Here is a 17114-nt window from a genome sequence, read left to right on the forward strand (position 1 = left end):
GTGTGACTGCAGCCGAGTGAGATATCGACATTAAAAAAAGGCCGGAATAGCATAATAGGTGGCTAATCTATACTACGAAACGCAGAAATAACTATCTCAAGTTATAAGCAGTACCTGTTTAGGCGACATAGTTGACGAAAACAGACCAAAATTGAAAAATATATAATTTAAGAGAAATATTTCTATCAGTTATAAAATATATAAACTCAAATACACGGATTGGAAAACCTGCAATTCATCAGAGAAATATGTATTCTACAAAATATTTGCTGTCTTTTCGTTGCATGATCCCTGGTGACGTAATGAAGCTCGCCTAAACGGATGGAGAGAGATTGCGCAAGACGAACTCAGCTCAAGCCAAGATGCCCAACTGAATCCAGCCGTGACGTGATCCTGGGGCATGATTGACTACTCCGAGATGTCCTAGTCGAGGAAGGAGCCAGCAACGAGAAAGTCGATACGAGATAAGTAATATGGTTTCGAACTTTGCATTATAAAATTTGAATTATTTGCTAGGATATATTTGAGAGCAGAAGTGCCTACAGATATATATAAAGTGCCAATAAGTGAATACTATTGTGTGGATTTAAATAATTAACCGCTGACATGTGCTATTTTAAGTAATACAAATGCAGTGCTCGTGAGATATTTGTAGGTTGTTATAAACAAGATCAAAATGAGCATATCCATGTTTTAAATGCCAATCTACTTGAGAAGACCAATTAATATCGAACTATTTGTGGTTAAGAGGAATATATGCGATGTACGTAACGTAACCTAGTTTTTATGAGCACTTGATTGGCAGACATGGCCAGTACGATTATAATACTGAAAGGAAATGATTAAATATTAGGGAGTTGCAGTTTATGAATGGAGACTCAGGCTATTGGACTGTTTTGACCGTAACACAGAGGTTATTGAAATGAAGTTGAATGTGTATTTTTTATATATGAAGGTATCGGGAAGAATTGAAATATGAGAATTGCATAATGTTGTTAATCTGAGGAAATGTGAATTGTTCTTTGCGTAAGCAATGCCTAAATGAGGTTATTGCGAGTTTCTGTGTCGGTTATGGTTTTTAATATAGAGGTTAACAATGCAAGAGATGGAATTAGGTCATGTTTATGTGAATATATGTTACAGTCCAAGCATTATATGGTCAACAAATAGCGTTGATGCCAAACATATCACTAGGTTATTTGAGTATTACATGCAATATAATCTGAACATACGTACAAATGAAGGAACATCGCATAACTAAATATACGTCTTAATATGTGAATGTACATCGGTAGAGTAGGTTTTTAACCTAATTTTGGCACAGCGGTGAATAACTTGAGAGTTGATTTTATATGCATTGGCACATATTTATGAAAACATTTGGCACGACTTTCGCGTTTACAACTGATTGATTATTTTAATGGTGGCACTCAATAGTAAGAATACTTGAGTTAATCTTGCACATATGAAAAATATATAATTATAATAAGCTTCATATCAGTATCGATAGGTACATAGTTGCATTGATATTATTTTTGAAACCATAATTAAGAAACATATTACTTATCTCATGTCGTGAAGAAGTTATAATGAAAATCCAAACCAAAATTTCAAATGAGAATCCAGTGGATGTCCCAAAGCTAGCCCAAATAATACTAACAGGAAGATATACCACTCCCTCCCTGATAAATAAAGAATTATCCCTCTCTTACCCCATGAAACATATTATGGAAGGAGAGAGGAAGGTGAAGATGTGCCAAACATACCTCGATCCAATAGGAGCTAGATAAGGGGAAAGGAGGAGGTTGATGACTACTATAACTACCGGAAATATTTTCTGGTACAGAAATGCAAACAATATTTGAGAAAGCTATATTTCTGTGAATAATCTTTCTTTCACAACTCTGCAATAAGCTGTTTCTCCCTACCATTTAGCATGGATAATAGCCATTCTACTACATCACTTGTAAAACAATTTGCTGTAATCCAATCCTACCTTGCTCTCTCATTTGGAGCCATTTCAGACCACGTCTCTCGCAGGTATTCCTCTACACCCTCCTTATTCATCTCTGGGTGTTCATCTGCAACTCGAGAGAAATGCTCCACCACAAACGCTTTGAAGTCGCGACCAAACTTCTTGTACCCAGCTCTCTTCTTGGCAACAGGTGATGCACTCTTCTTTACTGACTGCCTGGGACTCTCCGGCTCACCAGGTTCTACCTTGATCTACAAGATCAATGACAATAAATTCCAGGATAACTAACACTCAGAACAAAAGTTGACAAATACAATGAAACAACTTCAGACAAGTTTACAAATATCTTTTATATATCCTTTGATATATTGAATAGAATATTATTTCTGATTGTAATAGTTTTACAGCACATTTCAAAGACCAACAGTATGAGGTACATTTCAATCATGTGTAGCAACCTCTTATTTGTGACGACTCTCGCTGCATCATATATTAACAGTAGGAGCATGAATGTTCTCCGCCACCCACAATGTTGCTGTTGCACCAACGGAAGGTGCATGTTTTGTCAGCTTAAAACAGCAGTGGTTTTTAAATGTTCCCCGATCTTTTTCGGTATTAGTAAATAGGCAAAATACTTTTCTAAACCTGATATATATATCATGAAACATCCTAGTAAAAAGAGCTTCATATCAACACCAAACTACTCATGATAATTTCATACCTACTGGATTTCCCATAGTATTAGCTCTCTAGGCTCTAGTGCCAGCTCTACATGTTTAATAAGTTTGTTAACAAATATTGTGTGGCATGTACAATCATTGCCTACGTTATACTAGCGGTCATGACAAGAGCAAGTCCACACGTGGACCATGCAGGTCCTAGTATTATCTGCTAGGCAGCACTCGTATGACCTGTCTCGTAGGTTACGCGCTAAGAATATTTTATGAATAGATACATAACAATGAATAGATATATATAATTTTTGTTTTCGTGACATGGCATAAGCCTAAAGTCTACAGATACATAATTTACTTTTTCAGAAGTTTTGTTATTATCATTTGCCTCTTAAAATATGACTGAAGATGATTACATTTTCAAATGACTGCAGCTTACAGGTTTTCTCACGAAATTCCTGGGAATATCAAGTTCGTTGCTTATTTTATAGTTGCGCCCTTACTGCGTCCAATAATGGCGAATAAAAAATTCTGTGACTACTCAGATGATCTCAGGGTATAATTACTGTAAAATTTGCTTAACGTGAATCCCGAAGAGTGGTGCAACTGCCTATAATTCGAAATCCAACATTTCCGATGGACGTCTCCATCTCTTCGCACTTAATTTATTCCTTTAGAAAGACGAGAATCGCAAGATGAGAATCGCAACACATACTTATCAATAAAGTATTCTAACATTTCAACCTATAAATAAATATTACACATATTTAATCTTAACCAACTACTTTATTAACATAATAATAAGCTTAGGAAAGAGAAAATCATATTAATGTTTTATTTAATTCTTCAAAATTCGAAATAAATATCATAAGAGTGTCTTTACATACATATCAATTCTCTAATAATGATCACCTGCAGTCTTGACATGAGCTAACTGCATTTCCATTCATTGAACTGATGATTGAACTCTTTTCTTTCATCATAACATGTCCAGAGATATTTATATTGAAAATTATTAAAATCATTTCTAAAGAAACACATATTTTTTATTTTAATTACCACTGAATGACTCGCTAAGCTTGCTATTTTCTACTGCCAAGCATAATCCTGGCACCTACTTGCCTAACCATACAGCATTTAATCATTTAAATAGCATCATATAACATCATGAAATCATTATCTCTGACTGAATTAAAATTATTTTAGTTCTTAATTAATCACAACTCTCATTCAAGATTCTACATTGAATGAAAATGACATTCGCCTCTTAAATTGATTCGCTCCTTTCAATCGATTGTATAGCTCAATTATAACTATAGATGTTAACATTGATCATTATAGCATTATACACCACATATTACCTTCTGCAATACCAACATGAGATAATTATTGAGGTTATTTCCTAACATTATATCTTTATTTTCAACATATGGATATAGTGAGACTTATTTGACTTAACAGTTACCTGTCTCGGTTGATTTGCCTTCATTATATTTCCCTACTCCCATGATGAGATGTTTTTTTCATGCCAATGTTTCTTGTATACGATCCAGACTTAAATATACATATCCTTCATATTCATTCTATCACTTCTGTGCCTTTTTCATATAAATTCTTCTCCGTGATTTCTTATCTCATTATAACCTGCATATCATTTCATTCTTAACACTTTCATAAAATACCCACATTCCTCTTAAATCTCATAACCTTTGCTCGTAAACACATTTCCCACGACATATTCTATTCCACTGAAAACATCTTCATGCCACTGGATCACAACTCATTTCCCACAATGACATCTGACCTCCTAGTACATTATAATACTCTTTTCTGTTTCTGCATTGACAAAGAATAACTCATATTGGCTGTATCTCTCTTCTATACCATATTATCATGATGAACAACAACACATTAGGTACTTCACCCATTTCTCAACATATGCGGTCATTATACTTGTGGGGAACATTACACTTACTTACTTGCCAGCTACAGTAAGCACATTTGAATAGAACTGCACTTTTATTCTGTACGGAACTTTACATTGTCGTTTCCTACAATGCCGTCCATAGATAACAATATGTAGAAAGGCACTCGATGTATTTGTTTACTATATCTTGTTTCAATTATGCTGCCATGGAAATCATAAAGAAGGCGGGCAGTCTACACGCTTTCACCGGCATTGCCTAATGTAAGCCTAGTGTGTCCAGCTCCTGCCTCTAGGTTCCTGTGGTGGATGGATGACGTAGTTTCACCACATACTGTAGTAAACGCTACTCAATCCTGCAATCAATAATAAATTCTCCATAACTAATACATTACATTCAATACACACTGTCACTTCTCCCAATCGAGGTATATCGATCCTAACATATCTTAACCATGAGAGCTAGATTTTGACATTAGACTTCACTGATCCCATTAATATCATAGATACACATTTTATAATGTTGTTATCCTACATAAATTTAATTAAGAACTATAACTTAGAAAACTTGGTTTGTCATTCTCGGTTTTAAGACGAATCTGTAGCCATCCAAGCTACAGCTGCTACGCTCGACCGGCTCGAATCCATTGTTTAGCTGGTCTCCCGTTCTACATCAGGTTGGTTGGATCATCCATTACACACTCATCCCCAAGACGGTCCACTGCAGATCTAGTTGCACATATTAATGGTCTTCTTTCTTGTGTTAAGTGTAACAGAATATAAATATGATATGTATGAGTTCATATCAAAGTCTTCAGTAGTTCGACAGTCTATACGTGTTCTTCTTATATATTTTGATAATAAATTTGACTGCTTTCAAGTATGTTATATTGGGTTCACTACTGCTCCAGTATCAATTCTGTTTTAAATTGAAAGTGAATTCAGATAATATTTCGTATTTCTAACGTTCTATTTCCCTTAATTTTCTTCCTTCTTGAAATTCTCATCTTGTATTTACGTGGCAATCTTTTACTCCATTAGTAATCAATATTCTGGTCCTTGTCTGACCACTTGCCTTGCCTGCTAAGTTTCACCCTTCGTATTTTAAACTGGAACACTGTTCTTTTATATGAAATATGTGACTTTCTACTATATTTTCTTCTTTCTTCAATTACTTGCAGAATATTCTATATATTTTGTTATTTTCCTTGTGATTATACACAAACGATGTCTTCATCCTCCATTTAATCTTTCGGTAGATAGTTGTATGATAATATCTTATCTTGTTTTTTTAAACAATCTACCTAGCATTTCAACGTTATTTTCTTCCACACTCTTTGTGATCATGCTCTATTTTTCCGAGTTCGGCCCCCTGTGAACTTCTGAATCACAGTTCGCTTTGCATAAATTTCATCTCGCATGGTCCATACATCTATTTTGATGTCATTTTACAACGCGGCAGAAAATGCAATTGCACATAGTGAAGGCACTGCTTAAAGAGATAGATTACTCGCGTTTCACTATTTGTGTATCCAATATACCATTTCAATGTTCTTCTATGGGGAAGTTTCAAAGCATCCATCGATCTAAAGTAATTATATCTGGATGAAGATATCCTGTAGCAAGGTACACATACCTTCAGATTTGTTTCTTTATATGTCATATTTTTCTTGTCACAGGAATCAATTTGTTCTAAAATGAAGAACACTTTAATTTCTCCATTGCTAGCATTTTATTGATGCTTCTTTACTTTCTCGTCTAATTCTAATGCTTACCGAGTCTTCTGATGTTCAATTCTTTAATTTTCCCCTTTAATTTACTTGTCATTGATCTTAATCTTTGATTTATTTATCATAACTGTTTAATACTTCCTTTGCCTAAGGAGGAAAATGAAGCCTGAGTATCTATCTTGAGTGTATTTGCTATGGAACTAGTTGGCTGTGCATTATCGTACAGTATCTCATCATCATCATCACTTCGTTCTAACACTAGCCCCATCTTTTTGGCGGCAAAGAATCTGATCTTGGCGCTGGTTTCTTTCTATCAGAAGTACACTTAATCTTATGAGAAAGAACCATGAAAAACTGAGGGAATTGTGTTAGGCATCAGACAGGTTTTAGTTGTACTAATAATAAAGACACCTTGTTTACAATAGGCGCTGCATATTTTAGAAAATTCCCTATCATTCCACAGAGTGCTTGGCTTTGCTGTCTGCCTAGAAATAGCTGTAGTCCATTTTGTCTCTCAGTTTGGGGTCCCTGGTAAATATGTGAAACGTTACACTGCCTTCTTTTCTGGAATGAGAAGATGTACAATCATCCGATGTGCAATATGGAACACAAAAATACACCATTTTAAAACTATGTAAACGAGTTAATAAATATGAAGAAATGCCTAAAATACTCACCAGTACTGCTCAAGTCTGCAAAAGATTTCACTTGCTACATTTTACTCGCACAACTTCACTGTATAATCTCGGAAATGGCTATTAATCTCTGCTGGAAATATTAGCACTCCACGAATGGTTAACATGCTTTTTATTTTCTGATAGAACTCTTAATATACAGTACACTGTTTGCATACAAAGCAATGTAAACTAGTCGCGGAACAGGTCATAAGCCTGACATCTAACGACTGCAGCTGAAAACGCTTGGCCCACATTCTGATGTACCGAACCCGGAGCTGTCACGGCCGCTAGTATAATATAAACAATGGTACATTACACTTAAACACTGTTTTAGATTATAACTAATCATTGCAACCGAGTTGGACATGCAGTCAATTTTGTGGTGAATTACCATACTAAAGATCATTCAACTACATGGAAATTTTGAGATAATGAAAAAAGTTACAAACAAACCAATTTCTGAAGTTATGTCATTACCAACTGTAAAATATCTCTGATGCATTTTGTAATTCCTTACTTTTGAAACAAAGAACTTCTATATTATTTTTGCATCAAACACATATTGTAAACACAGTCACGTCAGCAAATAGGGTGTACAATCCTGAAACACCACAATAATGAATACAATGTTTTAAATCATTTATTTAAAACATGAAGTTCCAAGTCAAATCACTTAAAATGCCACTTAAAAACACACGTTCAGCTGCAAAACGCAGGCATAATAGTCTACAATGGTGATGTATGTATGTATGTAGCATATACAAAGGTTGGAACTTAAATAGTGGCAACTATTTATTTACAACAGATACAAAAGAGTTACGTGTTAGCAACCTTTACTGTCTTTCAATGTAGGCACCAGCGTTGTGTATAACCCGTTGCAAGGGATGTGAAAGTCGTAGTATACCTTTAGCAGAGCCTGTTCTGTTGATGGTGCGAATGGAGCGGTTTACTGCCTGTTGAATCTCTGCAACAGTTCTGAGCTCACGAATAGTCTGGTTTTGATCACTGTCCAATAATGCAGCAAGAGCATGCACGTCTTCTTCACTGACGCTCGTAGGACGACCTGCCCGATGAATGACCGCCACAGATTGCCTACCATCGTTGAAGGCTTTTACCCAACATGCCACTGTTCTGTATGGCAATGCAGATTTCCCACAAGCCTCTTGAAGACCTTGATGACACTGTCATGCTGTACGACCTCTGGCACAATCAATCTTGATCCAACTGCGTTGCTCCTGTTTGGAAAACATAGTGACAATGTAACGTTAAACCGCTAGCTTACAAGTGACTGTGTTTCTCTCGCTTATGCGCACGCAGGTGATGTGGGAAGGGCGAGTCCATTTGCTCTGAGGTACGGTAGGTATGTAACCAATGTGTGCTATCAGTGACAATATTAGATTCCATTGCATAGCGTCTCCACACCAGTGTTGCCACTATTGTTCCAACCCTCGTATCTAGGTTACGTTAGCCAGGTGGTCCGTAAAAGTGGCAGGGCAGTGCCACAGGTCCTAGGGAGAACACTGGAGATGCAAGGTACTTCATCCATCTAGTGGGAATATAAAAATCAGATACATCAAACTCTTCTAAAAATTGTTGTACATGGAGAATTTTAAGATCAAAAACATTTCTAAAATCTTACCTCCTTAAAACCTATTGAATACTCTTGTCAACTATTCAGGTAGAGTAAATAGTTTTACTCTGATATTACATGTTTCAATCCTTATGGGATCATTTGCATTTAATCTTTGAAAGTCAATACAGAACAAAACATGAAATTCATTTATTGTAATGTACATGGAGAAGTCATTAAGGTAGCTTTGTGAAGTTTTTTTAAAATTTCTTTTATGTCGCACTGATACAGTAAATACACCAATTTAAGTATATATTTCAAGAATTATACATAAAAAAATTCTATGATCATATTTCTCTCATATTTATTTCGGGTTGCCCAAAGGGAATATGGATTCTTTTGTTTAGTTATTTATGGCAACACTGGGAGAGGAAAGAGCTAGAAATGGAAAGGAGGCAGCTGTTATTTTGATTAAGCTAGAGCCCCATCATTTGCCTGGTGTGAAGTTGGTTATGTTCCTAATGATACTATAAGGTATGATACTTCAAATACGATTTTTCATAGGGCGTTTTAATGTTGTGTTTTTTTCAAGTGTTTAATTAACTTTATATTCTACTTTTAAGGCTGAAGAAGATCCAATGGGATCTGTGTGAATTTCCTTAATTTTTCTTTTAAGACACACACGTACTGACTAAGGTGGACCAATGATATAATTTTTCTTGTACAGTATTATATGGTGCATACAGAACAAATCAAACATGAGATTCAAATATTATGGATCCAGAAATTTTTTGTATATCATTCCCGTGGTCATTTGATTTTATCTGAATTTGTAAGGTAGAAGAAATATTACATCTAAGAACTTCTGGACATCTCACAACTTGTGGATGTGTATTTTTGTGCATTAGCGCAAAACCATCACCGATTAATGTAAGGCTCTCATGCTCCAGTAAGACCAAATCCATCTTTACACTTGTATTAATTCCTGCCCACATCATCAGTGAATCATCCTGAAAAGGCATCCTGGGTGAGAATGTGAAAGGACAATATGTTTTCACAGGCCTTCTCCAGACCTCTCTAGTACCAGGTGATCGCAAGCCAAATCGTAACTCAAAAACTCCATTTACAGCACTACAAAGCTGTAATTAAACCAGAGGAATTATATGGATCAGAATGTTTAATCTATATATACACATATAACAGTTGTTACCCACGGATTCGCTCGCGAGGATTTCGTAAGTTGATAAAAATTAATTGTTCCTCGGTACTGCATTAAGACATTATCTGAAAATCCCTACAGTATAAACACTCACCAAAAAATTGCATTTCATTTACGCCAGAACCTCTTTGTAAACCACGTTTGGCATGACCAAACTACTGGCAGAGCTAAATCTGAAACATGAACTCTACATGTGAGAAACAGTAAAAAAAAAAAAAGGTTTGGTGAGTTCTGAGTGTTTAATGGTCTTCTGGATTGAGGATTGGCTTCTTCCAGTCTTCTTCAGTCAATGCCTCACTAACATTGACCCCTCAAACATGGTGGAGTATACCGGTATTTCATGCTAGATCAATGAATACTGATCTGCATTTAGGGCAGTCGCCCAGGTGGCAGATTCCCTATCTGTTGCTTTCCTAGCCTTTTCCGAAATGATTTCAAAGAAATTGGAAATTTATTGAACATCTCCCTTGGTAAGTTATTCCAATCCCTAACTCCCCTTCCTATAAATGAATATTTGCCCCACTTTGTCCTCTTGAATTCCAACTTTATCTTCATATTGTGATCTTTCCTACTTTTATACACGCCATTCAAACTTATTCGTCTAGTAATGTCATTCCACGCCATCTCTCCGATGACAGCTCGGAACATACCACTCAGTAGAGCAGCTCTTCTTCTTTCTCTCAATTCTTCCCAACCCAAACATTGCAACATTTTTGTAACGCTACTCTTTTGTCGGAAATCACCCAGAACAAATCGAGCTGCTTTTCTTTGGATTTTTTCCAGTTCTTGAATCAGGTAATCCTGGTGAGGGTCCCATACACTGGAACCATACTCTAGTTGGGGTCTTACCAGAGACTTATATGCACTCTCCTTTACATCCTTACTACAACCCCTAAACACCCTCATAACCATGTGCAGAGATCTGTACCCTTTATTTACAATCCCATTTTGTGATTACCCCCAATGAAGATCTTTCCTTATATTAACACCTAGATACTTACAACGATCCCCAAAAGGAACTTTCACCCCATCAACGCAGTAATTAAAACTGAGAGGACTTTTCCTATTTGTGAAACTCACAACCTGACTTTTAGCCCCGTTTATCAACATACCATTGCCTGCTGTCCATCTCACAACATTTTCGAGGTCACGTTGCAGTTGCTCACAATCTTGTAACTTATTTATCACTCTATAGAGAATAACATCATCTGCAAAAAGCCTTACCTCCGATTCCACTCCTTTACTCATATCATTTATATATATATAAGAAAACATAAAGGTCCGATAACACTGCCCTGAGGAACTCCCCTCTCAACTATTACGGGGTCAGACAAAGCTTCACCTACTCTAACTCTCTGAGATCTATTTTCTAGAAATATAGCAACCCATTCAGTCACTCTTTTGTCTAGTCCAATTGCACTCATTTTTGCCAGTAGTCTCCCATGATCCACCCTATCAAATGCTTTAGACAGGTCAATCGCAATACAGTCCATTTGACCTCCAGAATCCAAGATATCTGCTATATCTTGCTGGAATCCTACAAGTTGAGCTTCAGTGGAATAACCTTTCCTAAAACCGAATTGCCTTCTATCGAACCAGTTATTAATTTCACAAACATGTCTAATATAATCAGAAAGAATGCCTTCCCAAAGCTTACATACAATGCATGTCAAACTTACTGGCCTGTAATTTTCAGCTTTATGTCTATCACCCTTTCCTTTATACACAGGGGCTACTATAGCAACTCTCCATTCATCTGGTATAGCTCCTTCGACCAAACAATAATCAAATAAGTACTTCAGATATGGTACTATATCCCAACCCGTTGTCTTTAGTATATCCCCAGAAATCTGATCAATTCCAGCCGCTTTTCTAGTTTTCAACTTTTGTATCTTATTGTAAATGTCATTGTTATCATATGTAAATTTTATTACTTCTTTGGCCTTAGTCTCTTCCTCTATCTCGACATTATCCTTGTAACCAACAATCTTTACATCAATCTTTACAATCCAAATGTGCGACACAGTTCTCACCCGCGACACCACAGGGGTGGGAAAACCAGTACAAGGGAAGAAGATACCCATTTTAAAATATCACCCGCTTTTCTAAAAAAATTCACCCGCTTAAGTGGATTTTACAGAAAAAGTGCGTTCATTTATTTTTAAAAGAGATTCCAAATAAGGCCTACCAATTTCAACGCCTGTAACATCTTCCGTTTCAGAGATATATGAATCCTCATATAAAGAATTCAACTTCTTCCTCACTTCTTTTCAACCCTCACCCCTCAAGTGGATTTTCAGGAAAAAAATATTTGTATTCTTTTATTTTAATCGAGATTCCAAATACCAAATTTTATGCCTGCCCATGTTAGGTTTATGTGATATATAGTAGATAATCTCACAGCTGTAAGCATACTGAAGCTGACCTTACCATGGTTACAGCAGTTCATTTCTTTATCCGATTCCTAGAGCGGGGGTAGTCTGGTGCCAATATCTCAATAACGGTTCGTTTTAGGGCCTTAAAACACAGTTTTTTGGCCCGTAGGGCTTACCGAGTTTTGTTCATTGCGTCAAGGGGCTTAAAATGAGCTTTGCCTTGTCCTTGTACGACAAATTCGATATTATTATTGTTGTTGTTGTTGTTGGGTATTCAGCCCGAAGGCTGGTTGGATCCTCAAGAGGTCCACCATTAGCTGTCATAGATGGCCTAGGTGTCACTGAAGAGGCGTACTAGTGAAATGAAGAATGAGGTAGTTTCCCATTGCTTTCCTCACTGAGCCAGAAGTTGCCATTGCATATCAATCTGCCAAGCCCACTGAAATGCACGCACCAACCGACACTATGAGCGAAATTTTCACACCATTCATAGTAGAGACTGGCTGCATAAGGAATGGCATTAGTAACAACACTCATACTTCAGCCACTGCCAAATTGTCAAAGCCAAGGATAAGACTGAGACAGGTCAATGAAAGTAATAAATTTATTCTAGCCCATAACAGAAGAAATAGTGCACTGTAAACACTAGATCTTGCCAGCAAAGGCAAAAATTCGATATTAGCCTAGTATTTTTATATGTCCCCACGTCGCCCCCCCCCCCCCAATCCACCGCACTGAAATTGTTTTGAAAGTAAAATATAGCCTGTAGCACTCAGAGATAATGTATCTTTCTATCAGTGAAAGAATTTTTAGGATCGGTAAAGTAGTTCCTGAGATTAGCCATTACATACAAACAAACAAACAAACTTTACCTCTTTAAATATTATATATACATATATGTTGTTGTTTGAGTCATCAGTTCATACACTGGTTTTGATATATATAGTATAGATAAAATAACATGTCCTGACTGATTCATCATCGACCAGCCAAAACTATTGGTCATAAAGGAATGAAATTTTGGGGATACATTCATAATACAATGCAGGTACTCACTAAGGGAGGATTTTTGGATAATGGGTCGCTAAGGGGTGAAAACAGGGGTGATTTTTTAAGGTAATGCATCTGTCAAAATCCTAAAATCTACAGTTTTCATCCTATCGCCTTAGAATTTTGATCATTTAATGTCAGTATCAGTATGATACAAAATACAAAGTTTCAAGTTTCTATCAGTAACAGTTTTTGAGACATTCATAAATTTATCAATATTTTTAACAATTTTCGATGAATTTATAAAATGCTCCTCATGCCAAACCGCTCAACAGATCTGGCTTAAAATTTAATCTTGGTTTTAAAAGACCAATATAAAAGAAGTGATGTGTGGGTTTTCACAAATTTTAATTACACTGAAAGGAACAAATTATTTCACTTTTTAAATATATTTTATGATGATCATGATGAGAAAAAACTAGAGTACCTCTGAACTATTGCACGTATTTTAAAATTTGCACACCAGTTTGTTATTGTGTTGTATCTGAAACTATCCTAAAAGTTTCAAGTAGATTGATTGAAAACTGTGGCATGAGGAGCATTTTGAATCTTGAAAAGTGCTGGAAAATAAATTCTGAGGAAAAAGAGATTGAAATTTTAGAGATGAACAACAGTCCAATACCTGAAACTGGTTGACTTAAAACTCCCCACGCACCATATGTTGGACCCTCTGCTGCCTTCTTCCTGGCCTCACTAGCAGTTGTGAGAGTTTTAGTTTCCTTCAGGTTGTTTTGAACCCTTGTCGCCCAGACACTCCACTGTGGTCAATTCTACGCTTGTCCCTCATTACATTAATTTTCCGTCCTGAGCTGCTAACTTTAACGCCACTAACACTAGCGTTTAGTTTCTCATTTGCTTCACAACCCATGTTGAATTCAGCAATTGCTGATGTTCCAGTAATCTCCAGTTCTTTATTTGACATAAACACTTTCTTCAGACACTTAGCCCAAATTACACTATGCATTCCCCGGGCACAATATTTGGTGTGGAGATTTTAACTTCCCCTACTTGATCTTGTAAACTAGTACTTACATTCTTATTCCTGTTAGAAATGGTATTTTTTCACTTTATCCAACACTTTACTAGGACGTTTCTTCCGGTGACGACAAGTCCCAATTCTTCTTCCCATTATGTACACTGATAATTACACAACCTCAAAAACTAAGCTGCTTGCACTAAGTAGATCCTGTTATTGTTTATGGATCATTTATAACACACTTATTACAAATATAACATTTAAGAAATTACAGAAAAGCAGAGTATAGAGCTGTGCCCGTTCACACCTCCGCGACAGCTTTCAAAATGGCGCCGAGAGAAGGTATGGCCCATTTAATCTACAGGAAGCAAAGAATAGACACCAGTTGCGGTGACGTAGGAGGCCATACACATCATGGAACGGTCGAGTATTGAGGGTGAAACGGACAGTGGACTGTCTACTGTATTGTTTTACAAAAAAAAAGTAGAAAACTTGATTGTTAAGAAATGCCATCTTAAATTTTCTCAATGAAGAGTGAAGACGGAACTACCGACCGCGATATAATTTTTAAGGAGAAGAAAGGATCAGAAGCTATAATATAGGAAAAAGCGTCGGAAACGAGAGGAAAATAAGTCAAGTTATCAAAAAAAAAAAAAAAAAAGCAGAGTTGATTAGAGATATTAAAAGGAATCAGCTAAGTACCACGAAATACGCGTGGGTGGATACGGAGCGCAGTTGATCGAGACTCTGCAAAGGGAAACCAAACCAGCATTAAAAAAAAAAAAAAAAAAGGATCTCATACAAGAAGAGATACATCTCGAATTATTGAATCAGAATAGAAATTAGTTTCCCAAGATCTACAAGAAGCGGCCGACCGAGATACATTCACTGGAATCAACACCAACGAGATCGAAGATATACGTCGGAAAGCCACAAAGAAAATCATAAATTTAAGGATTACGGACGTCAAAAAAGAATTATATAATGGCTGTTCACCGCACTATAATCCTTAATTTAGCGGCTGATAAGAAGACTATGAGGATGATGTGCTAAATATACATGATGGACCAAGCTGGGGACCAGTACATCTTGCGATACGACCGAGCCATGAAGAGGAAGACGACGGGAAGCCATACGACCGAGGCATCATGAGGAAGGCGACGGGAAACCATACGACCGAGCCATGATGAGGAAGGCGACGGGAAACCGACACCTATCCCGTGATGAGGAAGCACATGATGTTCCAGATGTCCAACCCATGAGGTAACAGCAGACCCAACTACATCTATTTGGGAGCAGAACAGCTGGACCAGGACCAACCATGAGCGAGCTAAGTCATTTACGATATTTAATCGCATAATTTTTGGTTTGCCTTCACATGTGCCTTAGGCATGTGCCGATGGGCTAAATATAAACCGATATATAAGAAATGCAAGTAAATGTTACCAATGAAATGTGAGATATTTAAGTCCGTAGTTACGTGATCTAGCAAAATAGCATAAGATTCTAATGTGTTTTTTTTTTTTTTTTTTGCTAGGGGCTTTACGTCGCACCGACACAGAGAGGTCTTATGGCGACGATCTAATGTGTTGGATATATACGTCATCGTATATCGGTCAAAATACACGTATGTTGCGTGAGGTTTGAAAAAGGATTTGTGAAAACAGCTAATAGTAATGACATACTGGCAGATTACAGAGATTTCGTATTGGTAATGCTACAAGTCGACGTCACGATTGGTTGCGCGCGGTGTAAAATAAACGTATAGAATCACGCATTATTTTTATTCGCAATAAGGGCATTGATCTCAATCATAGGTTATGAGATATGGCAGCTTTAAAATGTTGTTTAAGAAACATAGTGTGGTAGTTTGACATGGTTAAGTATTTGGGAACGCGACGAGTTTATATTGAGGCCACGATGTTAAGATATTATATGGATGTTGAAGTAAGGTTGCAATTGTACTGGCTTGAGGAAAAGTATGAGTTATATAGTGATATGAGAAGTTTTATACGCAATACGTAAGGGCCATTGAGTGCCTGCAGTTTAAGATATGCCACACTACATTCTTTAGATTCGTATACGTGAGATTGCCCACACCGCTGGAGTAACCTAAGCCAAGGTATGAACAGAATTTACTATTGTAGAATTATGCTTGTGACGGGATCGTATGTCAACTTTAGATGTGTTGTAATGAATATCGGAATACGACGACACGTTTTATAGCTGTATTTGACCGAAGGAGTTCACGACACCGATAAATATGATATTATGCTTCTGAATACTGCGTCATAGCACTTGCTTTGTAACTGCGTATGAGTAAAATAGCTTGCATTGAAGTAGAATGTTATGGAATATAACGGAGGAAAGGGACGTTGAGCCTAAAAGACGTGTATGACAGCCAAAGATTATGTTGAAGTTAGTTAGATAGCTGAATAGATTAACATATTCTCTGTTTGAACTTGCATTTTCTCAACAAACTACAGCTAGGGAAATGTCAGAGTAGGAGCCTAATTTGACAGGCAATAGGAACAAATGCCTTAGTTCGTAAATACTATCCATGCACAACGAGAACGTGGCAATAAAGCATGAGTTCGGATTTATTAATACAAATTTATTAATACGAATTTATTGATACAGATTTATTCATACGGATTTATTCACTTACTTATATGTTTACTTATATGGAGTTCCTTACTAGTGAATCGTCATTTACTGAGTATCAGCTATAATTTACTGGAATATTCCCAACGCTCAACTCTAATATGATTGGCAATTAAATATTTGTGATATACAGTTCAGTCCAGCAATTTAAAGATATGATTTGGTTCAATTACAAGTTTGAGTTTATTAGTGGACTTTATAGACATTTCAGCGTAACCGTGTGTTTAATTCAGACTTGTGTAATTAATCTTAAAGAAAATGAGTTCTTATAACAACTTGA

The 17114-nt window shown here is 36.5% G+C and overlaps 1 protein-coding gene across 1 annotated transcript in view; it reads right to left on the reverse strand.

Annotated features, from left to right (window-relative positions):
• Positions 1 to 17114, reverse strand: part of LOC136877753 (histone-lysine N-methyltransferase NSD2) — a 386665-nt gene that overhangs the window by 223702 nt on the left and 145849 nt on the right. The window contains exon 12 of the mRNA XM_067151960.2: positions 1997 to 2226. Within this exon, the coding sequence (XP_067008061.2) occupies positions 1997 to 2226 (230 nt within the window). The remainder of the gene's footprint in view (positions 1 to 1996; positions 2227 to 17114) is intronic.

The sequence above is a fragment of the Anabrus simplex genome, chromosome 7 (genome assembly GCF_040414725.1).
Source record: "Anabrus simplex isolate iqAnaSimp1 chromosome 7, ASM4041472v1, whole genome shotgun sequence".
Taxonomy (NCBI): Eukaryota; Metazoa; Arthropoda; class Insecta; order Orthoptera; family Tettigoniidae; genus Anabrus; species Anabrus simplex.